Consider the following 27,643-nt stretch of genomic DNA (forward strand, 5'->3'; position numbering starts at 1 on the left):
CAGAGAGTAAGAGTCGATGGACATTATTAGATTTTAACTCCTTTACTGGAAGGCTGGGTGGATAATTTTAAGTAAATGGCCCTGATTATAATGGCTAGAGAAGGGAACCTGACTTCTTAGGTCTACTGAAGGAGGGCCCCTTTGCTTGAAAAACTCCTTTTAATGAAAGAAAAAGATGAATGATATAATTAAGTTGACTTGTAATTAAACTCTGTAGCCTATACACTGTTCGGTTGGGTACCTATCAAACCATTTATTTGCCAAAGTGGAGGTAGAAATAGTCTTTCATGCAAGGTTGGTTGTTTGCAAAGGCAGCGTTGATGATAAAGCCAGGAAATAGGACATTCATACTGGTCTAACTTCCAGATTGGCCCCCAACTGCAGGAATCAAGAAAAAGAATTTTGATACAACAAAGGACTTAATATGCTTGTAATTACTTAGATGTGCCTAGATCTAGTTGTTGGAAAAACATGTATCAATAATAGAGCATATGACTGCTTTTTTGATTATTCTGTGAAGAATCAGCTCTTTAGAGACATAAAAACCACCTTAGTACAGAGCCCCATGCACTCCTCCTAAAATAAACAAAAATTTTATTTCAAGAACTCTTTATTTGAAGCAGAAGCCAGTCTTTAGGGTTGAAAACTTTAGGAACAAATAAGACTGTGTTTTTGTCTTTTATAAATGGCTAAAGCCAGCAAACACTTGGAAAGTGTGTATAGAACACTGGCTGATGCTAGGTGTACTCCCCTAAGAGTATGGTTCTCACTAGGGAAGTGGAAAGACTTGTTTGCCAGATGTTAGGAACTGAATATAGGCCTGTTCAACATGGCAGCTTAAAACTGTGTTTAGGGTTCTTACTGATGGAATGTACCCAGTGAGACAGTACAGAAGAAAGGAAAGACACAATTTGTATGCATAGAAATAAAATAAAGGTTGGGAATACACCTTCAGATCTCTAGATCTTGCCCAATTAGATTGATTCCACTTGCTTGTTTATTTTCAAGTTCTTTATTTGGAACTGGCCAGCACTTTCCCAATTCTATTGGTAGTTGTAATTTTAGCAGCCTCTAGTGTGTTCCAGAGCGGTGCCTTTCAAAGTCTTTTGACTGCAATCCACAGTAAGAAATACATTTTGTACAACCATTTAATATATTATATGCATGCCTAATGATTTCCACTTAAAAAATACTGGTTATGACTCATTGGTTTCATATCCCATTAATAGGTCAATAATTGCAGTATAAAAAAATGGCCTAAGATTCTGGTATTGCTGCATATATCACTAATATTTTAATTTCTTCATAGTGTTTCCTCCTTCTCCTCTAGATCTAGGAGCTCAGGATGCTATTTCTTAATTTGTTGGAGCCATTACAATTTCAACTTCTGCTTTAAAACCTGGAGCATATAAAGTGTTCCTCAAGCCTGCCATGGGTCTCATTTTCCTAGTACTTAAAGGTGTTTACTTTCTGTCTGGCATCCTCAACTTCTCTCTTCTAAGGCTCAGATCTTTCAGTATAAAGGATGAAGAGGAAACATTTGGGAAAAAAATGTTTTGAAATGATAATAACCCAGCTTCTGCTTATGGGAAATAATTGAAGCAGAACTTATATTCTTTTTGAAAACATAGCTGGCTGAGTTGCTGCAATGTAAAGGCTATAGACTTATTAACTTCCTAAAACGGAATGAGAAGTACAAACATGCTTTCAAGTGTGTTTAAGAAAATACAGAAGTTTCTTAAATCAGATTGTATTTATTAAAAACAGAATACAAAATAACCCTCGAATTCAAAGATCACCTCTTACAATGTTTATCCCCTAACAGATTAGTTGTAAAGAAAAAAACTTAATCATTTGAAGGGAGGTAATCAAAGTTTTAAGAATTACACATCTGGGGGTGCCTGGCTGGCTCAGTCAGTAGAGCATCTGGGACTCTTGATCCCAGGGTTGTGAGTTCAAGCCCCACATTAGGTGTGCAGCCTACTTTAAAAAAAAAAGAAAAAACTGTACATCTTGTTGCAGACCGAGTTTATTCAAGCTCTGAGAGCTCAATATGTTCTTCCAAGTTTTCAACTGTTAGTAGCCCAAACCGATTGCTTCCCTCGTACCAGCATTTAGTGTCTGAGGTGGTTCCCACTCTGTTCTTTGACCAGCTGGTACCTTGTTTCTTTTGCCTTTTTTTTTTTGAATTTGATTTACCCTTTGGTAGGAATAATTCGGCAGAGGCATATGACCTTGTGGCATTGAACAGATGTTCATAAAGTTGCTTCGCCTCAGGGCACATGTTCAGGAGACTTTCTACAGAAGTCGATGTTAGCAGTTGTCGGCACAGTCCGTGTACCAGGCTTCCACTGTACAGTCTGTCTCACGGGAGAGGAAAACAGTGTTGTTAAAGCATACGTTCAGTGGAGAACTTTGCTCATTAACATGGCTTTAACAAGTGCAGCTAAACACTTAGCTCTTCAATACAATTAGTACTAAAATTACTTAAAAACCTGTTCCTTGAAGGAAGGAACTGAGTTGTTAGTACAAATTTGGCTGGTGATATTTAAAAACTCTTTGTCAACAGATGAGATAGATGCCTGCTGGTTCTGCAATCAGCTGAAAGTTGAGCAGGCCTCTTACCACTTCAAAGAAAAGGAATTAAAAATGTCTGATAAACCAAATGGGCAGTCTGCTGAAATATGAGAAAATTTAGTGGCATCGTTTGCAACCTCACTGATTCACCTGCACTGAGAATCTACTGCAGGAATGTAAGATGTGGTTAACTGGAAGCCACAAATTTAATACATAACTTACTGCCAGAGTTGATCCACTGGTGCCTTAGCAACTAATGCAGAACCATCATTTAATCAGTGTAAGACCATCATTTAAAAAGCTTTAGTAAAGCTGAGATGCAAAAACAGTCCTGCTGAAATCATTATGAAGAGAACTGTTTGGTCTTGTTTTTTCCCCTGTTTTGTCGTAAAGGGATTTGTGGTAGCTAGAGAGGATCCAGTCTAGAATGACCTCAATTATTTAATGAAAGACACAAAAAAGACAAATAAAAATAAATAAATAAAAAGGAAAGGCATAAAGAATCCATAGGTCAAAGGCTAGTTAATCTTATTGGGTAGAAGGTTCTAGGGTTGACTCAGATTATCAGGTCCAGAGATGTATTAACACTATTTACTGCTAGGAAGCTTTATACCTTAAAACACTTAAAAGTCACACCAGCAGATTTTATATGCCTCCAAACATATATCATTCATTTATTTGACAAATATTTGAGTTTTTCCTAAATGCTAGGCACTGGGGCTACAAAAGTAAATAGCTAAGTGCCTTCCTCACAGAGCTTCCATTCAAGTGGAGAGAGACAAAGTGTATCTCCAATCTCCACTCCATTTGCTAACAATCTCCCCTTTATTCTTCCTCTCTCCCTCCCTCTGGGATCTCCTGGATGTCCAATCCACTGAACGTAGTACCCACACCCTACTGCTATCCTTTCTTTCTTACCAGCTTAAACTCCATACTCAAACATGATAATCCCTTCCTGGCATACAGGCTGCCTCTCCCTTCTTCATACTCACCTGGCAAAACAAAAACCCTAAATAAAGTCCACTTAAGTGTCTAGGAGTCATCTTATTAGAATAAAAGCTCCGTGACAGCAGAGATTAAAAAGAAATATTTTGTTCACTACACCCTACCACAGGGTAGGCATTTAACAAATATTTGAACAAGTGTATGAACAGTATGCCATGTGTTAAGAAATGCAATTACAAAAATCCAAAAGAGTAATAGGACTACAGTGACTGGAAGTAGAGAGTAATATTCCAGGAGGATAATCAGAAAGAGGCTTTATAAAGTGATACTTGATCAAAGGCCTGAGAGAAATGAAGGAAAGAGTTCTATCCTACCAACAACTGCCTCTTTTTTTACTTTAAGGGACTGGCTTTTTAATCTTTGATCTAATCATGGCAATTTTCTTTGGGAATATGGACAAAAATTTATATGTTTCCAGCTCTTCAGCTATAATAGCGATCCAAGACCAATTATACTAAGATTAATTTTTAGAAACTTATTTGCTTTAAGTATAAATAAAAGTATTTACTTCTGTGTGCAGCCATCTGAACTAGTTTCCCGTGGTGCTTACCGAGTTAGGTCTGGTTCCGGGAGAGGAGCGGACAGCAGCTGATTGAGATACATCCCCATCTGCAGACAGCACTGCCACTGACAGAAGATGTGAGCTGTGTCTAAGTCCAGTCTCGTGCCCGGCCGTGTCTGCTCCTTCACTCTCTGGAACTCTTCATACAACATCCTAGCACCATCCTCCCGCAGATCTTCCTTATCTAGACAAAGAAACAACCCAAGGGCAGTATTTCCAAAAACACTGTATAGCTTGTAATTTTCTCTCTCTATAAAACTTTGAATTCCATAAAGAAAAAAATTAGTTTAAATAACCAAAATGCTTTTCTCTTCTGGCTCTTTACTATTTTAAGGTCAATGTAAAAGCCTTGCTGTATACATTGAAATATTTATACTGAAATGCCTTTTTAATGACAACCTAACTTCATTCAACCCTAAATTATTTATTTTTTTCCTTAAAATAGTATCTCTGACTTAAAATACATCTGCTTCTGAACTCTCCAAACCCAAAATCTGTCTCTCTGAAAAATACAAATTACTATTAAATATCCTTCTCTTCACTGTTCTCGTTCACTAAGTTTCCTTCCATGGAGACCCGCCCCTTGCTATAGTGCACTTACACAGCCTGTGTTCAAAGCACACTTTAACCTCTGCTTTATGGGAGGAAAACAAAAGCATGACTGACTCGAGACTATGGCAAATCATCTACTTCACATAGCGGAGGTTAAGAGGCAAGAAGCAACAAGCCTAGGCAATGAGGAGTGCTGTTTGCGTTCAGCTGTAAGCTCCTGCAGGTTTGAGTAGGGGCGCACAAAATGATATTGGACCAACTTGAAAGTAATAAAAAGGAGGCCCACCTTTTACCCATTAGCGAGCAGCAAGGCACTGAGCCTGCCTGGGTGCAGGGTCCACAATTCCTAAAAGAAAAGAAACAGACCCTTGACGTGCCCCTTCTGTTGGACTCAGGTAAAAAGTTAACAGGCTTGTGCTCTGAGAATGTTCTTAAACTACAGTATTATTCAATGGGTGGAAATACCCTAAAGTTGTGTTTTCACTAGTAGTGGGCGTTAACTCATTCAGTTGGCTCTTATAAGAAGAGTCGCTTCTGACAACTGTTCTCACACTTGGGGTGTCCTGGAGTCTGTACCAGTTCACTCTTTCCTTTCATGTGTTTTAAAAAGTAAACTCCAGTGTAGCACTGTCCAACAGAACTCACAGCAATGACGGAAGTGTTTTGTGTCTCTGCTGTCCAGTTCAGTAGCCTCTAGCCATATGTGGCTACTGAGCACTTCAAATGTGGCCAAGAAGCTGAAGTTTTCATTTAAAGAGCCCCACGTGGCTAGTGGCCATTAGATTAGATATCAGACAGCACTGTTCTGGGTGTGGTGATTGTTATATGTGTTTAGATAAGGAATTACAGCATTCATAATCTTTTAAAGGGAATAATTCTATTAAAGAATTGAAGTGCTCCAAGGCATCAGCATTTATTTCACCTGATACTTACATGCAGCTGAAACTACCTTAAAGGGTATTTCTCTAACAGAAAAAAAAGTTACTATTTCTGTCATCACTAACACACTAATTGAAACTTACAGTGGAGAAAAAGTAAAACAACAGCACAAGCACGAATATTTACTATGGCTGTAGGAATTCAGAAGCTTTACCGATGGACAATTTTACATAAATTTCTAGTGATGATCTTGCCACTGTATTGATGCTCGGGAATAGGGATACGGTACATGGAGTCCAGAATGTAACTGGCACGTTACACATGCACACTTCGCGTGGGATGAGGCAGTAGCAGCATACCTTCACTGCTGTGCCCTTGGAGTCAAGCACTCCAGCACTGAGCCTGGCACACAGAAGTGCTCAAAAACATCTGCCAGTGAATGAATGATATTTTGGTGGCTCCACCCCTAAGTTCTGAATACAACCGATGGGAGTAAACAACGAAGAATATTTTTGTTTGTTTCTTTAAACTTGCAATTATATGCAAGCAATGTGCAAAACTTTCCTCCTGGAATTTCCAGATACCTACCAGGGCTGTTGATTATGACATGTAAGGGCCCCATCAGCATCCCTAGCAGTAAGGCCTGCAGGTGATGTAGCTTTGCCTTGGCCTCTGTGTGCTGCAACCAGTAGCAACTGACTGAAACGAGCAACTTCAATGAAGAAGGGATTGGCTCCAGGATGGTCTGTTTCACCTTCAGGGTTTCTAACAGAAGGATCTGCCTTTTGGCCAAGGAGAGCTGAAAATACATACCGAACATCCCGCAAGTTACTTTGGGGAATGTCTCCCCCACCCCCACCCCCGCCCCACCCCAAGTATAAAGAGACTTTAGTGCAGATGAATTGCTCTGTCAGTTTCTTACCTTCCTGTGGAAAGAAAGAAATTAGCCACACTCAAAGCATTTAAAACACTGGGTGCTTAATAAATACGGTTGAATGGATATATTGTGTACTCCCACTACACGGCCCTTGCTCATGTCACTCCACCCTCCATGTAGGCTGGTGAACATCTTCAGTGCATGTCACTTGGGAAGCTTAAAAATTTCAGTCCTCAGGTCCCACACCCTGAATTTTGATTCAGTAAATGTGAGAGCAACCAAGGAATCTGCATTTTAACTATTCTGTGTTGAGAGACAAAGATCTATACTCAACCCTATTCTTAATTTTTTTTTTTTAACATTTATTTATTTTTGAGACACAGAGAGACAGAGCATGAACGGGGGAGGGGCAGAGAGAGAGGGAGACACAGAATCGGAAGCAGGCTCCAGGCTCTGAGCCATCAGCCCAGAGCCTGACGCGGGGCTCGAACTCACGGGCTGTGAGATCGTGACCTGAGCCGAAGTCGGACGCTTAGCCAACTGAGCCACCCAGGCGTCCCCTCAACCCTATTCTTTTTTTTTTTTTTTTTTTTTAATTTTTTTTTCAACGTTTATTTATTTTTGGGACAGAGAGAGACAGAGCATGAACGGGGGAGGGGCAGAGAGAGAGGGAGACACAGAATCTGAAACAGGCTCCAGGCTCTGAGCCATCAGCCCAGAGCCTGACGCGGGGCTCGAACTCCCGGACCGCGAGATCGTGACCTGGCTGAAGTCGGACGCTTAACCGACTGCGCCACCCAGGCGCCCCTCCTCAACCCTATTCTTAACCGCCAGTGACTACGGATGCCCTACCTTCTTCACGATGCCATTTCTGATCACCTCTGGAAGGCAAACTTAGATTATATGCACCCTCTGTGGCATATCATACAGCCTTCTATTTGTTTGGGTCTTGTCTCATGTCCCTACCCAGTTGAATGTTTTATTTTGTCTTTTTGTTTTCCTACACAGGGATTGTTCCAGGGTGGTTGCTTGTAGGTGAGAGGTATATTCAAGGGAGATGGGAATATTTAAGGACTATCTGCATTGTGCTTGCACTAACACACCCCACTCACTTCTACTCCATGCGTTAGAGTACACTTCAAATAAAAGGGAGTTCACAGCTATGAGGGGTTTGGGCTTCTTGAAATAACTTTACCTTAATGAATCTTAAGAACCATAAGGACCTTCTAGGTCACACACTTAAACAAATAAGGAAATTTGTACTATTAACAGGGCACCTTCAGGAGGACTTTACCATCAAACTTTAAGAAAGAAAAAACGGGGCGCCTGGGTGGCTCAGTTGTTGAGCATCCAACTTCAACTCAGGTCATGATCTCGTGGTTCATGAGTTCAAGCCCCACGTCCAGCTCTGTGCTGACAGCTCGGAGCCTGGAACCTGCTTTAGAGTCTGTGTCTCCCTCTTTCTCCACCCCTCCTCTGCTCATGCTGTCTCTCTCTGTCTCAAAAATGAATAAACACTAAAAAATTAAAAAAAAAGAAAAAAAAAAAAACTGGTGTTCCTAGTGTCTGCATGCAGCCAGAAAAGGATTTCTTTCTTAACTTTATGTAAGGATGAGACACATTTCTCAGTACCTAAAACCTAGTTTGTAGTCAAATCAGTGTGTTGACAGCTGGGAATGGACATGGCAACCTGAAATAAAACATCATAATTGATAAAATAGTTTCACCATCGATGCATGAAAGCATTAAATATAATTTATAAAACTCATTTTAAACTTTTGATACTGTGATAAAACTTTTTTTTTTTGTTGAGAGTGTGAGTGTGGGGGGGCAGGTAGGCAGAGACAGTGAGGGGGAGACAGAATCTTAAGCAGGCTCCGTGCTGTTGGCACAGAGCCCAACATGGGGCTCAAACCCACAAAGCCTTGTGATCATGATCTGAGCGGACTCAGAGTTGGACGCTTAACTGACTGAACCACAGTATCACCCCGATAGTGTGATAAACTTTTTAAAATTAGAAATATGCAAGATGCTTTACAGTCTAAGCCATCACTCTTACGGGAAACAACAAGTACTTAAAACAAAAACTTTATGATCTCAACTGGTAGGAAAATACACCAAGTAAAGCTAAGAAAATACATGAATTCTTTTCTGACATATAATGCTTAAATTATTGAATTGTCTACAATTCAATTACAAATTACAATTTTTATGAACAAAGTAGGGTTTGGGCTTTGACTTTAGAAATGTTCTGACTCTCATTAACTGTACAGCATTGGGCAAGTTTCTGAGCTTTTCTACCATCAGTCTGATTATCTGTAAATGGGCATTACAATGAATTACACAAGATGTTTCATGGAACCCACCAGTTCTTAGCCCCTTCCAAAAGAGGAATGACTCTGCTCACAGCCCTTAAATTTGGTTAGGTTTTAGCCCAGTGACAACTTCCCCTTACCCCAGAGGGGAAGGAAAGCACAAGCCGGTAGAAGATCCCACAGAGAAGCAGAGACACCTAGAGAGAGGCTGGTCGTGGCGCTTACTCCCAAAGAAAGACCCACTTGCATCTCTCCTTATAATTAGCCTCTCATGGGTTAACTTGAATGGATCTCTATCCACTGCAGCTAATAACCAAATGAAAACCCTATCCTATATGGTTACTGTGAGAATTAAATAAGTATAAAGTTGCTATTACAACCGTTGGCACAAAGCAGATAAAGTATTATTACTGCCTCATGTTAAGAAAAACAAAACGACTAGAGAACTATCACAAGATTTCTCTTATACCTGCATTTGTCTTTGGAATCACATTTGCACTTGATACCATTTCGAATTATCCTGGGCTATAGGCGCCTGGGTGGCTCAGGCGGTTTAGCGTCTGTCTGTAGATTTCGGCTCAGGTCGTGATCTCATGGTTCGTGCTTTAAGCTCCATGTTGGGGTCCAGGCTGACAGCATGGAGCCTGCTTCGGATTCTCTCCCTCTTTCTCTCTCTCTCTGCCCCTCCCCCACTCATATCCTCTCTCTCTCTCTCTAAGAAACTTAAAAAAAAAAAAAGAATTGGGGTGCCTGAGTAGTTTAGTTGGTTGAGTGGTACAACTCTTGATTTCAGCTCAGGTCATGATCTCATGGTTAGTGAATTCGAGACCTGCGTCAGGCTCTGTGTTGACAGTGTAGAGCCTGCTTGGGATTCTCTCACTGTCCTTCTATCTCTGCCTCTCTCCTGCTCTCAAAAATAAATAAGAAAAAAGAATTATCATGGGCTAATTAGAGCTAGCAACACTGAACTAAGTACAGGATTGATTACTTTATGCCTAGGAAAAGCTGAAAGATACGACCACAAAGAAAGTGAACCAGACTTTCACCCTACTTTGAATACAGGTAAGTGATGAGAACACTTGTCATCTCCACTTAGCAAAGAGTATAATCAGCATGTTACACTCATTGACTCAGCTGGATTTTCTTTCATATGAGGGAAAAAGTGCCTTGATCCTATGTTGCACCATACACAAAAAAATCAATTGTAGATAGGCTGTAGATCTAAATATGAAGGACAAAAAAACTGTCATGACCTTGGAGCAGGTGATAATTTTTTAAGTAGGTTATAGAAGTGATAACTATAAATAATAAAAATTTAAATTGGACTCTATTAAGATTCTGTTCATCAAAACATACTCCAGTGAAAAGACAACCTACACTATGCAAGAGTCTGTTCACAATACATATTATTTGACAAAGGACACATATATAGAAATAAGCAAAAAGCCAACAGAAAAATGGGCAAAAGACCTTGAACAGAAACTTCTATAACAGAGTATCCACGTGTCCAATGGATACATAAAAGGTGCTCACATAAGTCATCAGAGAAATACAAATTAACACCCACCAAATTGGTTAAAATGATGCCACTATCCAACCATCAGAATAGCTAAAAAAAAAAAAAAAAATTTTAAGGATAAAAAATACCAGGTGTCAGCAAGGGTGTAAAGTAAGAGGAACTTTCATAAGCTGCTGGTGGGAATACTAAATGGTTAAACCACCTTGCAAGACCATTTGGCAATGTATCTTGTAAACTAAACATGCATATCCCACGACCTAGCAATTCCACTCTTAGTAGTATCTGCAACAGATAGAGTATCCATATTTTCAAGAAATGATGTGCACTAGCATGTTCATAGCACTATTCATAATTGCCCAAACTGCAAACTACCCAAATGCCCATCACCTGCAACATGGAAAGATCAATTGTGGTAAATTCCCACAATGTGGTAACATACGGCAATAAGAAATAAGTGATCTGCAGCTACTCACAGTGATCTAAACCTCACGAACTTTGAATAAAAGAAGCTAGATAAAAGGATTCACATTACAGGATTCCATATCTATAAAAATATAAAAACAGTTAAAACTATTCAGTGTTATTACAGGTCCGGATAGCGATTACAGGGGGTGGGAGAGGGGGTACTGCAAATGGACATTAGGGAAAGCTGCTGGGATGCTGATAATGAGTCTTCATCTGGACATTCTCTACATGGAAGTGTCAAGTTGGTGACAATTCATCAAGCTCTACACTCATCTGTGTACTTCGCTGTGTGTTCATACTCAGGGAGGAAGACTTTTCGGAGTGATGCATACGTTCGTTATTTTAATTGCAAGGATGGATTCACAGACGTAAACATACATCAAACTCATCAAAGTGCACACTTTAAACATGGGCCCTTCACTGTACATCGTTTTTCAATAGAGCCATAAAAAGTTTAAGAAAAACTCTCCACAGCACCATTTATGTTGTGAGGAGAAATGTAATTGCAACAAACGTCACCCTTTAGAATTCTGCTAATTTCAATTTTATTGCTGTGGGTAAAGTTTTAACAAATCCCTTCTGTTTGGAATTTGACTTATGCTCAACTTTCTAGTTCTGAAACCCTAGAAATGTGATAAAGTTAGCTGTGTTACTTAGCATGGTAAAAAGGACTCTTGTAAAACTGCATCTAGATTTGAACTATAAATGAACCATAAACACCAGATGGGAACATCATATCATGGAGCTTCCCTGAGTGCAGTGACTTGTAATTAGGCACGGCCCTTGAGGGGCATAGCTCGGAAACTGTGTTTATGGAATCGTTCGAAGAAAGGAGTGGGGAAAGGAGACCAGTGAGACTTTTTCTTTCTTTAAGTGAGATATAATTCACATATTGTAACATTCACCCTTTCAAGGTGATTTTAGTATATTTATAAGCTTGTGCAACCATCACTAATTCCAGAACATTTTGGCACCCCAAAAAGAAACCCTGTTCCCCTTAGTAGTCATTCCCCATTGCCAAGGAGGCTCTGGTACCCAGCTAATATGGATGTCATTTCCTCCTGCCTGAGCTGGTACTAATGGGGAGACTAGAGAGGTTATTCTCTGTTCAGCACTGTAGGCCAGGGATTGGCATTACTGACATTTTGGGCTGGATAATTCCTTGTGGGCAGCTGTCTTGTGCATTTTAAGATGTTTAGCAGCATTCTTGGCCTCTCCCACTAGAGGCCAGTAGCAACACCCTCCCCCCCCCCTCCAACCACCTAGGCAGTGATAATCAAAAGTGTCTCCAGACATTGCCAAATGCCCCCTGGGGAAGGGGGGGCAGGGTAAGGGGACAAAATCACCCCAGCGGAGAACCAGTGGTGTAGACTGTTCCAAAAAACTCCCACAGGAAAGAAAAGCTTCATTCAAACCTGCTGGGAAGCAATGGTTGCTATCCTATATCCTTGAGCAGACTGGTACCAGGAGTGGTCTGTGACAGTCTCATGAATCGGAATATTAGTTGGATTTAAGAAAATTCCCAATAGGGGTGCCTGAATGATTCAGTCAGTTGAGCGCCCAACTTTTGATTTCACCTCAAGTCAATGACCCCAGGATCATGGGATCGAGCCCCATGTCAGGCTCTGCATTGAACATGGAGCCTGCTTGGAATTCTCTCTCTCCCTCTGCCCCTCTTTCTGCTCGCGCTCTCTCTCTCAAAAAACAAACGAAAACAAAAGAAAAAACTCCAAATAGGCCCTGCAATTGGTATAAATTTATCTGCATTTAATCTGTACATTTAATTGTGTTAGCCTAAGCAGTTCCATATATATTTGCAATTTTCAATATATTTATGTAAACAAAAAAATGCTTGGATCCATAATTTTTTTTTTTTAACCTTCAAAAGGGGGTTGGTCTGAGTGTTACTCAGGTTTAAACAACACTGAATTAGGCAAAGAATCCTGTTTTCAATATCAAACTAATCATCATGAGGCCATAAACCTAATGCCTAAAAAAACAGGTCCTCATAGATAAAAATGAAAAATTAAGACCCAAGCATATTAATCTTATTAGTTGAAATCTGATGCAGTCTAAGATATCAGCTACGCCTATGACAAATGCCTACCAACGCACACTGTTTTTGTAGCTCAAAATTTTTTCCTTTGCCTTTTTTTTTAAAGGCACACACCCCCAATTTATGAATAGCTAGTGTCAACAGAGTAGTAGTAATAACTGCACAGATAACACAGACTACTGAAGTAGAGTGGAAATGGCAGATCGGGAGCTAAAAGACCTACGATTGGGTCCTAGCACTGCACCTCTCTGGCTGAGGTATCACACACTCACCTATTTTGAGTCCTAGCTTTCTCTGCTACGAACGGGGGGGCGGGGGGAGTAGCAACCAACCTCATTTGGTTACATTACGAGAGACAGTATACATGAAAGCACATTTTAACCCGTGAAGTACTTTACAAAAATGACATTAGTGTTACAAACGCTTACCTCAGTCAATTTGCTTAAGTCAGAATAATCCTTGGGCAGTTCTACTGCATTAACAATTGATGTCTTGATATTTTTATTAATCCTTTCCACTTCGCTGAAAGCTGGAGGCTGAGAAGGCAACGCATTCCAGGACACATTTTCCAGATGTGGGGAAGCATTCAAAAGAAGCCCATAGATGATTTGACGGATGGGCAGAGATATTCTGTGGGCATTTGGTTGCTGCATATTTTCCACCTGTGTGTGAAGAATGGTCCGTCTTAGCACCAAAGCGTCGCTGATGAAAGGAGATAGCTGGCCTTTGGCCAATGCCACTAATACCCATTCTGGTAAATCCAGATTCAAGGCGGCAGGACAGGCATAAGTACCATACTGGAAGAAGTCCTGCAACTTCACCTGGGATTGCTGGTATTCTTCCATGGAACAGCAGAGAATTTCCTTCACATTTTCTCGATCCTTTTTTGGGAGATATTTCAGAACGTTATCTAGTGCTTCGGTAGGGTTGGCAAAATGAGATAACCAATTCAGAAGTCCCAAAACTCGGTGGTGTCTCCTCCCCTTTGAACTGGTAGCTCCAAGAGGCAGACGGACTTTACTTAAGAATGTGTCCATGATGGGTAGATTGATATGATCATTTCCACACAGCACCGCAAAGAGAGGTAAGAGAGCTTTATTCATATTGCTGAAGTGACGGCAGAGCGCGTCAATGGAAAAGCATTTGGCAGGGATATAGCAGTCTTCTGTGCCTTTGATAGTGCTCACATTTCTCCACTGAAAGCTATTCAGTGGGCAAAACCCAGTTTTTAGGTCAAAAATGCAAAAGTCACTATCTGACGATAACACAGGGCAATTCCAATGATTAGCCAGTGTCATAATGTCCCGATCTGCTTCTGAAAAGCACTGGACAAAACACACCTGTAGCTTGATTAAAACCTGTATGAACACTTCCCGGATGAGTAAGGGACACACATACCCACCCCCACCAACAGAAAGGGAATGAGCCATCTGGATCTTCTCTCTGGCTCGATCCTTTAAAGTTTTAAGCTTTTTATCTGAAATGTCACATCCTCCGTCTAACACAACATATGGACAGATATTACAAGCAAACAGTGATTCAAAGAATTTTTGTACAACATCTGCAAAAGAGTCATAGTCCCCTCCATATCGAAGTTCCAAGTTTGAGTTGAAGCAAAGCCGGTGGAAGAGAGCATAGCCGTCAATGACAATTTTTGTGTCCCGCACCTTCAAATCAGTGAAGAACTCATTACTATGATCTTCTACAAAACTCATTAGTCCTCGGATACCCATGATGACTGAAGAACTGCCTAATTAAAACAACGGAACACACTTTCAACTGGTGCTCTTTACTGGGGACCAAGTTATCATTCCCAGCACACAAACCAACAGCAAATGTCACGAACAGCTCTTTAACCAATATATTAGGTATCAGCATCTCAATTCTTACCTAGATGCTCAGGCACCACTGGCTAGCTGAGTTCATTTTCATTCTCTTTTGTTTTCCCCGTATGTTACAAGGCACAAGTGCAATGGGTTCACGGACTTTAACCTATGGATAGAGACGGGGGCTCTAAAAGAGAATCCATTAAAGTCCATTACTGACAGACTAATAGAGACTACCGTGGACTTTGATATTGAGATAGATAGCCGTCACCGTCTTCCAACAAAGAACATTTTTGTGGGGTCAAGATAAAAAGTCCTAAGCTATAAAAATGATACCCTCTTCGATCTCATAATTAATAAAGCAGGGAGCACAAGGCTTCAGTTAACTAAAGTGTGTAGGGTCAATGATACGGATCCAGTTTTTCTTTTCTGACAATCAGGGCCTGGGAATTTCTTTTAGGCCTTGGCTTGTGGTCCCATCTTAATTGGCAATGTTTTGAGTAAGGACAATTACTGCTTCATGCCTGGAAGAACTTAAAACTCTCCAGTTTCACCTTAACCAGAGGCTCTTTTCATGTTCTCATCTTTGCATTATCTGGCTCAGTACCAAGAATATCGTTCCCCATCTGGCTACCCGAAGTCATAGGGTGTGTATTACTAGTATTTCCTTTGGCCTCACGCTCCAATACGGCTCAGCATGGCATGGTTACCGATTCTGTCTTTATTTAAAATAATGAGATTTTGTCAATCATGTATTTCTTTTGCATTATTTTTGACGTTTAAATACACTGCATTAAAATATATGTATCTGGATCACAGACTTCGGGGGCACCTCTTTGCATTCTGCGCCCAACTCAATTCACCCCAGTTTTGGCCCTTCCTTATCCAGTATAGTAGTCATTTATTTATAAGTGGGTCTTGTGAAATACATGCAAACAGAGGGAGGCCGTGTCAACTCATCCTAAACTAATTACAGGACCTTGCAATAGCTGTTGAACAAATGCTTGCTGGATGGGAGAAAGGCGCACAAAACGTTTGCTGTAAGTCGTCAAACACAGGCTTCCGTACATTACGCCACCCCAGCCCTTACAACCCCACTACCCGGACCAGCGGCAGAGCCCACCTGCACGGTCCTCCCAGAGGACCAGCCCCTCCACTAAAAGACTGCAGGAGCCAAGGGAGTCTGGAAACGCCTGCACGTGAGAGTCCAACCTCAAGAGCGGGAACCGGAAGCCTCCGCGTATGACGTCACTGGGAAGCTCGGTTCCATGAAGCCAGTGGTGCCACACCGCGCCGGGGGAACAGGTGCTCCCGGGCCCCGAGACGTCAGGTCGCTAAGGAAGGCCGGGAAGTAATCTCCGAAATGGCCGCTGTCCTGTTAGTGAAGCCGGGCGGGTCGGGCCTCTTCCCCTTTCCCCGCCCATTTGGGTCGGTGCACACTTCCGCCTCGGGGACCGGCTCTGTGCCGCCTCGCCCCGGCTTCCCAGCATGCCTCACGCTGTCTCCCTGGCAACGGTCCCCAACAACCTTGCCGGGAGGCCCTGGAGCTCCGCGGTGCTGTCGCGCCTACGAGGGACCTGCCCAACGTACGTCCCATTCACGGGTGGGACTGTGGGCCTGCCCCGGCGCCGCCGCTCCTGCGCCCTAGACAGCGAAAGGTATGCGAAAGGCAAAGGGCGCTGCGCGGGGCGTGCCGGGCTCCCCAAAGCCGGGGAAGGTGATGGCGTCGGGCTGCCCCAGCCAAGATCCGCATCCCTGGGCCTCCATGCCCGCGACCTCTTCACTCCCCTCAGCTACTTTCCTCCCGGATCTGCTCCAGTCTCCGGAGAATAACGGTTGCCGGCGCCTCCTCGAAATATGTTAACCCGCTTTGCGAAAGTGTATATATATATATATTTTTTAAAGAAGTTGAGGCAAGGGATGTTAAACTTAAGGTTAAAGTTTACCTTTAAGGTTAGCGTTGTACTTTAGCAGAATCTGGTGTCAAATCTGCTTCCTCTCATTTCAGGGAGGAGAGCTATTTGACTTCAACCTATGATAAACACTCCTTCTCATGTCTTTTGTCTAAGGGTCACTTGCACAAGGAGGTAATCTCACCTTTTCACGGTTCCCATCCAACTTTGTAAATCTCTTTCCTCCTCACGCCACGCACACTTTTCCCCCTCTCCCTTGGGCCACAGTCGGTCGGCTGGACGCTTGTTTGCCCTGAAAAAATTTATTGAACACCTACTAGATGACAGGCGCCAAAGAGAGATAAAGAAGTGTGTCCCTGGCGCTCAAGTTCATTCACAACCTTCGTTGAGGTGGGCGCGAGGGAACGTTGACAAGAGAACAGGTTGTTCTGGAATCTAGACTGCCCTCTACCTACTAGGGTAGCTCTGTGTTTGAAGAGTGGAGACTAATGGAGTCGACGGTCTGAAGGTGGCCTGGGGAAGGGGGCGGCAGGGCTGAGTCTGGGAGGTTGGGCCAAAGGAAATTCTGTGGCCCAGGCCAGACTGCTTAGACGTTGCTGGGTTTAAAAGCTCATTTACAAATAGGAGCCACTGGGAAATTGGACTTTCAGAACCATTCTGTCTCTCACTAAACAGGGACCTTCATCTCACCTCTAAAATAAGGAGAATTACTGGGTGATTTGAAGGGTCCTTTTCAGTTGAAAAAGCTGTTAAGTCCATACATTTATCTTAACAGCTTAATTTGGCCAGAAAGTATCACTTTTATGGGACCACAGAAAGCAAATAAAATACACATCTGGAGGCCTGCTCTCCAGTTGCTTTTTTCAGTAGTAGACTTCACTAATATTTTCTGTGATCTTGATAATCTGACATAATTTTTTATTTATTCAGGGATTTTGAGGTATAGGCACCAGCTCTGAAGTTCTAACCCAATGTTAATGTTGTTTTAGTATTCTCATGAGACACAGCCGCAGGATAATTTGGTTTCTTTCCTTTTTTTTTTTTTTAAGATTTTATTTCTAACTAATCTCCACGCCCAGTGTGGGCCTCAAACCCACAACCCTGGGATCAAGAGTGACATGCTGTACTGACTGAGCCAGCCAAGCACCTCTCTCTGTCTCTCTCTCTCTTTTTTTTTTAAGCTGGTTACTAGAATACTTCTGACTGGCATCAGGTAAAACTGAACTGATTAATGCATTATTTCAAGAAGAAAAATGCTGTAAATGGACATTTACCATTTATATTCTATTCTGAGGATTTTTGTAATTGCTACCACCATGTGAAGCCTGTTGGTCATATACCCCAAAACACAGATAACATCTTGTGTTATCATTATACACAAGCAGTTTTTGTCTTACAGCTTTGGAATAGTTGCATATGGAAACTTGACTCCAAGGCATAGACAGTCTTCAATTTAAAATCATATTTTCATAGATTTAAAACAAAACCCACTCTTCATCATTACTAAAGACATTTACATTTTGATGAAATAGAAATGACTTTACTGGGCACACACTCATATGGAATAGCCCTACTTTTCATAATCCTGCTATGCATTTATAGTTTCTTGAGGAATTACAACACATTTATATTCAGTTATCGTTAAAATACAATTTTTGGTTTGAACTGGATTTGTGACACTTCTTGTTTCCAATCCAGAGAGATTACTCTCTACATAGTGTGTATAATAACTTCAGAAACTGGATCAGAAATTGTTTAGGAGGGGAAAGAATTTATTCCGAAGTCTTTCTTCCTCTTCACATGTATTCTAATAGATGCAAATACAATGGTTTAATGTCTACAGAAAGAAATTCTATGCTGATTTCTAGTCTAATCCTAACTCACTATTTTTTTTTTAATGTTTATTTATTTTTGACAGAGAGAGAGAGTAGAGCATGAGCAGGGGAGGGGCAGAGAGAGAGGGAGACACAGAATCTGAAGCGAGCTCCAGGCACCGAGGTGTCAGCACAGAGCCCGACGCGGGGCTTGAACTCACGGACCGTGAGATCATGACCTGAGCCGAAGTCGGATGCTCAACCGACTGAGCCACCCAGGTGCCCCGAATCCTAACTCACCATTTGTTAATCAAAACAGACATAAGGTAGGAAGAAAGAATTACAAAAATATTGGGGCGCCGACTTCGGCTCAGGTCATGATCTTGCGGTTCATGAGTTCAAGCCCCGCGTCAGGCTCTGTGCTGACAGTTCAGAGCCTGGAGCCTGTTTCAGATTCTGTGTCTCCCTCTCTCTCTCTGACCCTCCCCTGTTCATGTTCTGTCTCTCTCTGTCTCAAAAATAAATAAACGTTAAAAAAAATTTTTTTTTCAAAAAAGAATTACAAAAAGATTAATGCAAATGTATAGATTTAAGGAAATTATAATGTTCTTAAATTTGGATTTTTTTAAGTAAGTGGGGAGTATAAATCTTAAACAGATTAACTGTAACTCAGTTTTGCTATATTCATTCAGATGTATGAGGGAAGGCTCTCTTCCTGTGAGTGTCTTCTATTAGAATCTGCAATATCTCTACCTTTTAACATTTTTCTCTCAAGTCATTAAATGTGGTGTCATTGAATCCATTACTCAGGGTGCAAGCATCACGGTCAGAAACATACACATAGTTAGGAATCTGTCGACATTCTTTAGACCTGATCTCTGGACTTTTCATCTTTCAGGGATTGACTGACGCTACTTGGATTAATTTGACGATCTCCTAGGAGACTCGAAGTTAAATTTCTATAAACAAATAAACTAGTTCTCTCTCATTTGGAGCAATGCTGAAGTTCCAAGAGGCTGCTAAGTGTGTGAGTGGACCAATAGCCCTTTCTGCTTATCCAAAGACCTTGATTGCAAGAAGATATGTAGTTCAACAGAAACTTGGTAGTGGAAGTTTTGGAACTGTCTATCTGGTCTCAGACAAGAAAGCAAAACAAGGAGAGGAATTGTAAGTAAAAATACTTCATACGCATTTTGAGTTGGCTGCCTTGTATGCGTAGCTCTTAGCTGATTAAGAATATGGAGTACCGTTTGCTTTTTGCATTTAAGGTGGTCAGAATTGAATAAGCAACAGAAAAGCTTCTTGAATGATGTCTCCAGATAAGGTTTTTAAAGCCATTTCAGTAGGTGAGTGAAGTACCAAACGACCTAGAGAAGGGAGATGGAGTAGATTAAGTGGAGATAAGATTTTTATGCATACCAAGTCTCAATTACAACGTTGCTTCCACTTAACTTGATTGGGACTTCTTGAATGAGAAAGTAAGAATTGTTTATAATGAAGGCAGTTTTAGAAATGTTATGAAATGCAAATAAATGATAATTCACACTTGAGGTGAATAGGGTGTACTAAAAGGAAATATGGTATTAATTTTCTTTGGCTTTCTTCTATGGAGGAGTTTTTCAGTCTGTAGTCATACAACTCTCAAATTAGGACATTTAAATCAAACAGGAGCTCCCATCTAAAATTAACTTATATTGAGGATCCTCTGGTTACTTCCTTTTCTTTGATTTTGATGGGACTGTTAAACTGTCAAGGTAGAGAAAATGTCTGCTACCGATAAGGATCAATCTTCATTTTTAGCTTGAAGTTGTTTGAATTTGCTACAATGAAAAGTTAGTTGGAATTGGAGTTAGGATAAAAAACTTGTACGTCTTGTATGTCAGAAACAGGAAAAAAGAGAAGGCAGAAGTAAAAATGATCCAAGATGTCAGCCTTTAACTCTAGGCAAACAAATTTCCATCCCATAATCTATTCTTTTATTTGGAGGTTTTAAGTCAACTCAAAATTCTTTTAGCTTTTGCTCATTGGATTTAATATCAGTGTGATAAACATTTTCTACTTCTTTTTTTTTATTTTTTTTTTCAACGTTTATTTATTTTTGGGACAGAGAGAGACAGAGCATGAACGGGGGAGGGGCAGAGAGAGAGGGAGACACAGAATCGGAAACAGGCTCCAGGCTCTGAGCCATCAGCCCAGAGCCCGACGCGGGGCTCGAACTCCCGGACCGCGAGATCGTGACCTGGCTGAAGTCGGACGCTTAACCGACTGCGCCACCCAGGCGCCCCTCTACTTCTTAATATTACATAGGAATTAGAAAAGTAAATGTTGGTGCTGCTATTTTATTTTCAAACTCAACCTTTTAAATGGTCTCTGTGTCCAGAATTTTACAAAGTAATTATCAAGAATCCATAGTTTTCATTGAATTCCTCTATGAGGAATGATGACAGTGTCCTTAGAACAGGTTTCACGACTCCTATCAAAGACTTCTTTTCCATAAATCCTAGAGGTGCTCTTCCAGCCATGTAGAACAGGATGATAAATTTCTGAAAATTAACAGAGTACCTTTATGGAAACATTGAGAGTAAGACCTAAATCTGACCCAGGACTTGTGTACATCATACTGTAAATGAGGTGGGGCCACAGGCAAACAGTCAAGAAAGAATCCTTGAGACGTTTTTGGTGCAAAAAGGTGCTTTTATTATAGCACAGGGACAGGACCTGTGGGCAGAAAGAGCTGCACCTTTGTTGTATGAAGCTGGTGGTTACATGCCTACTGCTCAAGGGGGAGGGGATATGCAGGGAGTAGTAGATCATAAAGGTTTTCTTCGAATTTCTGCTTGTAAAACTACTTTCACAAGATTTCTCTGGTGCTTATCATTCAGCTTGATATTAACTATTTGTGAGATGTGCAGGCAGTCATGAGACCCTTTAAGAATGTAGCAACCAGTACGTCTTTGATCCTTATTGGAACTATGCAGGCTATAGATCAGTCTTCTGGGCTAAAAGGGCTAAAAGTGAACATTTTTCTTCTTCTGTCTCTCATCATAAAGATCATATCCAATTTTGGTTTCTTTAATGAGTAAGGAATATGAAGAATTTTAAGGAAATTCACAGAAGGGCTAAAAAGTTGATTAAAGGAATGTAAAATAAGATATATGAAGACCAAACTTGAAAGCTTCAGACTTGAGATAATGGGTGTATATGCACCCATAGTATATGGGAGTGTAGTGTATATGCGTGTATTGGAGGAAGGGTGCAGAAATGAGAGAGGAAGGGGCTGGTTGGTTGGGATGTGATTTGCCAATAACTTTTCCTGTACTTGCATTGGTCTAAAAATACCTGATTTGAACTGAAGATGGCAGATGAAGCCTCCGTCTGTGGAATGAATCCAACAGTGAGGATAATTGACAAATTATTTGACACCGAAAAATCTAGTGTAGAATCTCTTGAAAAGGAATCATTCATCATCAGAATCTCTACAACATATTACATACATACATACATACATACATACATACATACATACATATACATACAACATGTTACATACATACACCGAAAAGTCTGGTGTAGAATCTCTTGAAAAGGAATCATTCATCATCAGAATCTCTACATACATATTACATACAACATTCAGCCGTCAGATGTGTTTTGTTTGGCCTGCATAGTGGGGTTTTTGTTTTTAGTCTAAATTAGTTGCCAGTATTTAAAAATGTACATTCTCATAAAGATTGAGCTTTTCATCTTCTCTTGGAAAAAAAAAAAAGATTTGGTAACATTTGCTAACATTGATGCTATATAGCCAATATGGGCTGGAGCTGGGTAGCAGCTGCCCCTTCAGACAGAACCTGTACTCTTCAATTAGCCGTGTCTTACCACTCTTCACTGTCTCTTATACCCACTGCCTATCTCTGTAGACATCTGATTTTACACCTTTGCTAAAATCATGAAGAATCATGGCTGTGGCTGCTCACAAAATCCTAGAAGGCTAGAAGGAAGTCAGTAAGTGTCACAGTTAAGACCACAGGGTTTGGAGGTGAACAGGTCAAATGTAAAGCCAGTCGTTATGCAGGTTCCTCATCTGAGCTTCAGTTTTCTTATGTGTAAAATGGGTATTAAACCTCATAGGATTGAAATAGGGTTAAATAAAATATCTATATATGTATAAAACATCCAGATAAACATATATTATCTAATAAGGAATATAAAATATAAAAACAAATATAAGATATATTTGTAAATATATGCATAAAATATAGAATATCACATTACCTTATATATAATTATCACTCAATAACAGTTGAGGTTCATCTTATTTATAAACAATCCAAGTTATAGGAATAATTAAAGGAAGCCTACCAAAACTTTATCTAGTCACGACCCAATAACTTTACTCTCTATTAACAGGAAGTTTTTCTTTTGTATTCCACTTTTAAGAGAGAAATCTCTCCAAGCAATCTGCTATCAGGCATGTGATTTTAAAATCTTCTTCAAGAATCTTTCTTGAGATTGTAACAATTCTATTGTCATATTCTTTTGTATCTCTATGACTGTCCAAAAGCAATTGATCCTCAGAATGTTGACTTTTTAGCTACATAACATAGCAACTTATCAGTGATTATGTTTCATACATGTTACAGAGGCAGAAACTAAACTCATTTTTTAAAGAATCTTTCCCCACAGTGTTGACAATTGAATCTTTAGTTAGTGAGAAAAGCACATTAATTAGCACTACCCATTGTCCAAGCAATTTGGTTACATAAAATTTTAGATTCTACTTTACATACTGGGCTATAAACATAGGGAATTGGTTAATATTAGAGACGGGTAGAAAATAATACTTTCTGAAAAGATTTATATAATGTTGTGAATGCTCCTCCCTTAATAAACCAAAGTAGATCTGACTCCCTTCATTGTTTTGCAGACATACCCCTAACTGTTTGATATTATAAGGAAAGTATATCATAACCTTTATATACCAGACTATCTCTTCTCTAGTTAAAAGAGTGACTTGGGTGTACTATGAGTCTGAGGTGGTCTACAGGACACTTATTACTAGCCCCTATGAAATCTAGGTTTACGTAATATGCACTTTTAGATTTAATTGAAGAATTTGACAAAAGGGAATAGCTATTCTAACTTTTCCATCAAAGTATTGCAATTTATCATTATCCCACTTGGGGGCATCACTCTACCATTGACATTTTTCATATTCTGTGAATTTGTGAATTTTAATTACAGTGTAAATACCACATTCCTTTACATTTTTATTGACTTTCTGCATTTGCTATGGGATAAAACAAAAAACAAAAAACTATAGCCATGACATTTGATTAGTGTGTGTTTGGAGAGAGTTTTCTCTTTGGCATAAAGATCGGGCATTCCTTTTTTGGTTATCACAGTAGTATGAAATTAAACTTTAAATGAGTATTGAATGACACAGAGGGGTTTTTTTATTCTGTATCATGAAATTTATAAACCAATATTTGGGAATATTTTCTTTCATGATTCTAGAAACTCTGGTCTAATGAATGTGGGGATATGATAATGTTAATTCATATTCCTAAATATTGTTCTAATTCAACTTCATAATTTTATATTTTTGTTAAGCTGTCAGACTTTATTTTTAATTAAAAAATTTTTTTGATGTTTATTTTTGAGAGAGAGAGACAGACAGACAGAATGTGAGTGGGGTGGTGGGGGGAGCAGAGAGAGAGGGAGACACAAAATCTGAAAGCAGGTTCCAGGCTCTGAGCTGTCAGCACAGAAGCCGACGTGGGGCTCAAACTCACACATGAACTGTGAGATCATGACCTGAGTCGAAGTCAGACACTTAACCAACAGAGCCACCCAGGCGCCCCTGTCAGACCTTTTTCTTTAAAAGCAAATCCATAAGTGATGAGCTAAGAAGGTCTTTGGTTCTTAGCATAGTGCATGTAACTTAATAGAAAAGAGATGTTAAGGAAGTAATCTTACCTTACCCTAAGATACATGATTAAACTTGTACATGATTAGTTGTACATGATTAATCATGGCCACAGTTGTAATGAATTTAGAATTTTCATCTTAGCATTGAATGCTGGTTATAATGCTGTTTTAAATTTCATCAACTTAAAATACAGTGACATTATTATTTAGAGTTCATTTTGTGCTGTCGTCTTTTGTAAAAGTTTGTCGACTCATAAGTATTTAATTTATATATTAAACCTTTGCTTTGTACTGAACACCAGCGAGGAGACTGAAGCAATAGGAGATAAGGCTTGGCTCTCAGGAGCCTCCAGTCTGGAAGAGGGATAGAACTAACCTGTAGAAAACAACTAGTAAATGGTACGGGGTTTAAACACTTGTGTGGCAGGTTGCTCTCAGAGATGTTGGAATGGCCAGTGCCCAGATCCCTTCCTAGCTACCTACAGTCTTTATTTTGCTAGTTTCTGTGCATTATAGAGAGCTTTCATTTTTTCCCCTCTTGGTCCTGTGGTGTAAATATCCAAATATTTCTTTCTTTATCTGTGCACCTACACATTGGCCTTTGCCTAAATATGGCCAACATGGTTAACATGCAAATACATTCTCTCTCCACAGAGCATTTCTTCCCAGTATTATATATCTACCGTATGAGATAAGGACTGGAGTTAAGTAGGAAAGGTTAGCAAGTCCTTAGAGAAATGGCCTCAAGCCCAGGTCCTTGCCTCCCGGGAGAGCTTTTGGGCCTGTAGTAGAGCAGATTTTTAAAAGTTCTAACAGGCAGATTTCCCACCCAGCCACAGAAACAAGATTGACGAGAGTGGGCTAAGAGTTGCTGCTAGGATTAGTCGCACTGACAGCAGAGGGGAGAGGTCTTAGACCTTAAAAGTAAGGGAGGTGAAAAGTCATAAAAGGGTGACAACAATCATAAAAATAAAACCCACAGCAGTCTGGGTCCATTAGTGGAAGATTGCTCTTCTAAGCGCAGTCTCTTCTGAGAGCATCTCAGATTTATACCCCGGTTCCAGCATGTGGTGTTGAGATACAATCATCAGTAGGGATGGAGCTGAGGAGGTCAGGGCCTTGCAGGACAGAACCGTAGTTAGCCACCACACTAGGATCCAGTCCTCAGCTTTTCATCTTAATATACCTAGTCATGGTCAGTCTTGATAGGGCTTCCTGTTAACTAGATTCAGGCAAGACAGATGTGCAAATTGTGATGCCACTTCTTAATTCAGGGCCTAGAGTGAATAGTATCTCTTTTCATGTGCCCTCAACCATTTTCTGATGCAAGTTCTGGAGAAGCTGAATATCTAATCAGAAGTGAAAATAAAACAAAATGAAGTGGGTGGAATAGACAGCTATTTGTTTAAGCCAAATAAAGGGTCTCTTCCTCATAACACAGAACATCATTCCAAAGTGACCATTTTTCTCAGAACCGTCAGACCCAGGGTATATCTCCTAAATAGCTCTGGATACGCGTACATTCAGTTATCTTTAGGGTACCTCCTTTTCCTGTATTGATACTAATATACATACATTTAATAAAAAGTGCAGGTGTGCATAAAGCTGGAAAATGTATAATCCTGCCATCCAACTGCTGGTCTTTTCCGTACGTGTTGACAAATATTTATTCACTCTTCTAAGGAAACATATGGCATTGGTCACAGTGGTTGCCTCAGAGATGGAGGGTGAGAATGAGGAGACTTACTTTTCACTGAACCCTTTTTGTACATTTGTAATTTTGTACCATGTGCAAGATTTAAAAAAAACACCCACATAATAAGTAAAAGTAAAAAAAATAACTCCACATGTTTATTCAACAGATGTTGGTCACTATTTGCTGGTCACCTGCTCTTCAAGGAGCTTGAGTTTAGTGGTTCTCAACCTTGGCCAAAGAATGGAATCACGGTATTTTAAAAAAATACATGTTTGAGCCATACCCCAGTACATTGTTTTAATTGGACCACACCCCAGGCATCTGGATTTTCGAGAGCTTCCAGGTGATTTGAATGTGCAGCTAGGCTTTAGAATATTGGTCTAGTGAGAGGGAAAAATGCTAATTGTATAATCATAAAAGTAATTACAAGCTGCCATAACCATTGTGAAAGGAAAGTCTTGGTTGCTCTGAGGTATGATAGACCCGTCTAAGCTGGCAGGGTGGCACTGGGGGAGGCAAGGCTTCCCAAGAACATGTTGTTTCAGCTGAGACCTGAAGGACGATTAGGAACCAGCTAGTGGTTTTCTCACTTTATTGGGCATCAGAAGATTGCCTGGAGGGCTGTTAAAACACAGATTGCTGGGTTCTCCTCCCAAAATTGTGACTTGGCAAATCTGGGTGGGGTCTGAGAAGGCGCATCTCTACCAGCTGTTGCTGCTGACCTGAAGACTGCACTTCCAGGACCACCGAACTAGGCAAAAGGGCGAGAGAACGCTTCTGCTCAGTGTCTGTATAAGTTTGCATCTTTTTTTTTTTTTGAAGCACTAAGATATAAGTATTTTCCCATGTTATTATTATTTTTTTTAGTTTTGAAAAACGTTTTGTCCGAGAATTACTTAATTTCAAATATCTTCCAAAATACAACTTCCTAGGTTGCTACAAAAGAAAGCAAATTCAATAAGTAATTTATATCATTAAATATGTTTCACTCGTGTATACATATAGAATGCCATGCAATTAATGTTTAGCCCTGGAATGCCTACCATGTGTTTTTCCTTACTAACGAAAGGCTCAATCCAGCACTTGCTATGGACTATGTACAACAGGCCGAGTTCAGTGTTCATAAGAATTTGACATCAGCTGCCTCGATTTACAGCTGTGGTAGTTTGTCCACAGGGGTGTCAAATTTGAAGTCTGTAGGAAACAGATCTGGAGCTCGAGGATAGATAAGCCTGTTGGACTGTCTGATTGTAACATCAGCAACACCAACGACATCCCCAATTTGTTTTTGGGTCCTCTTCTCAGTGGAGGCCTGTGAGGCCATGTAAATGATTGCCACTGCCACAGATACCAGGAACCTTCCTTCCAGGAACCAAATCCAGTTCCACAGCTTTATGGGCTATGCGTGTAGGTGCCATCTGTACTTGTTTAAGAAGACAGAGGTTGGAACAAAACCTGGACATGAAGTCCCCAGTTGTAATCAAATCCACACTGGTTTCTGAAGCTTTCAAACTAAGTTTAAAACATTGACCGATTGCTTTCTTAGAAATTTGTGACATGGCACATAGTTTTTTTAAATGTCCTAGGAACCCCGTATTTTCCCATGTTACTAAGTCCTTTTACAGACATCACTTTATTTATTTGTAAATGTTTACTTAT

The 27,643-nt window shown here is 40.3% G+C and overlaps 3 protein-coding genes across 8 annotated transcripts in view; 2 read left to right on the forward strand and 1 right to left on the reverse strand.

Moving 5' to 3' along the window:
* ATP2C1 (ATPase secretory pathway Ca2+ transporting 1) overlaps positions 1 to 4,685 on the forward strand; it is a 176,113-nt gene extending 171,428 nt beyond the window's left edge. The window contains exon 28 of the mRNA XM_047100132.1: positions 4,103 to 4,685. Within this exon, the coding sequence (XP_046956088.1) occupies positions 4,103 to 4,174 (72 nt within the window). The 3' untranslated portion in view covers positions 4,175 to 4,685. The remainder of the gene's footprint in view (positions 1 to 4,102) is intronic.
* ASTE1 (asteroid homolog 1) lies at positions 1,735 to 16,035 on the reverse strand. Of its 6 annotated transcripts, none has more exons than XM_047100137.1 (5): positions 15,846 to 16,035; positions 13,236 to 14,557; positions 6,164 to 6,374; positions 4,133 to 4,328; positions 1,735 to 2,360 (listed from the first exon to the last, which is right to left on the reverse strand). In XM_047100137.1, the coding sequence occupies exons 2-5, from the start codon at positions 14,538 to 14,540 to the stop codon at positions 2,030 to 2,032; spliced, it is 2,043 nt and encodes a 680-aa protein (XP_046956093.1). In that variant the 5' UTR covers positions 14,541 to 14,557; positions 15,846 to 16,035; the 3' UTR covers positions 1,735 to 2,029. The 6 variants fall into 6 exon arrangements, with proteins under 6 accessions (XP_046956093.1, XP_046956089.1, XP_046956092.1 ...); XM_047100133.1 differs by having other exon boundaries at positions 15,757 to 16,035; XM_047100136.1 differs by having other exon boundaries at positions 13,236 to 14,799; positions 15,757 to 16,035.
* Positions 16,036 to 19,302: 3,267 nt separating this feature from the next.
* Positions 19,303 to 27,643, forward strand: part of NEK11 (NIMA related kinase 11) — a 261,051-nt gene continuing 252,710 nt past the window's right edge. Inside the window, exon 1 of the mRNA XM_047099560.1 lies at positions 19,303 to 19,527. Coding sequence (XP_046955516.1) covers positions 19,358 to 19,527 — 170 coding nt within the window. The 5' untranslated portion in view covers positions 19,303 to 19,357. The remainder of the gene's footprint in view (positions 19,528 to 27,643) is intronic.

The sequence above is a fragment of the Lynx rufus genome, unplaced genomic scaffold (genome assembly GCF_022079265.1).
Source record: "Lynx rufus isolate CCGP_SWC_20201006 ecotype Redwood Valley unplaced genomic scaffold, mLynRuf1.p SCAF_5, whole genome shotgun sequence".
Taxonomy (NCBI): Eukaryota; Metazoa; Chordata; class Mammalia; order Carnivora; family Felidae; genus Lynx; species Lynx rufus.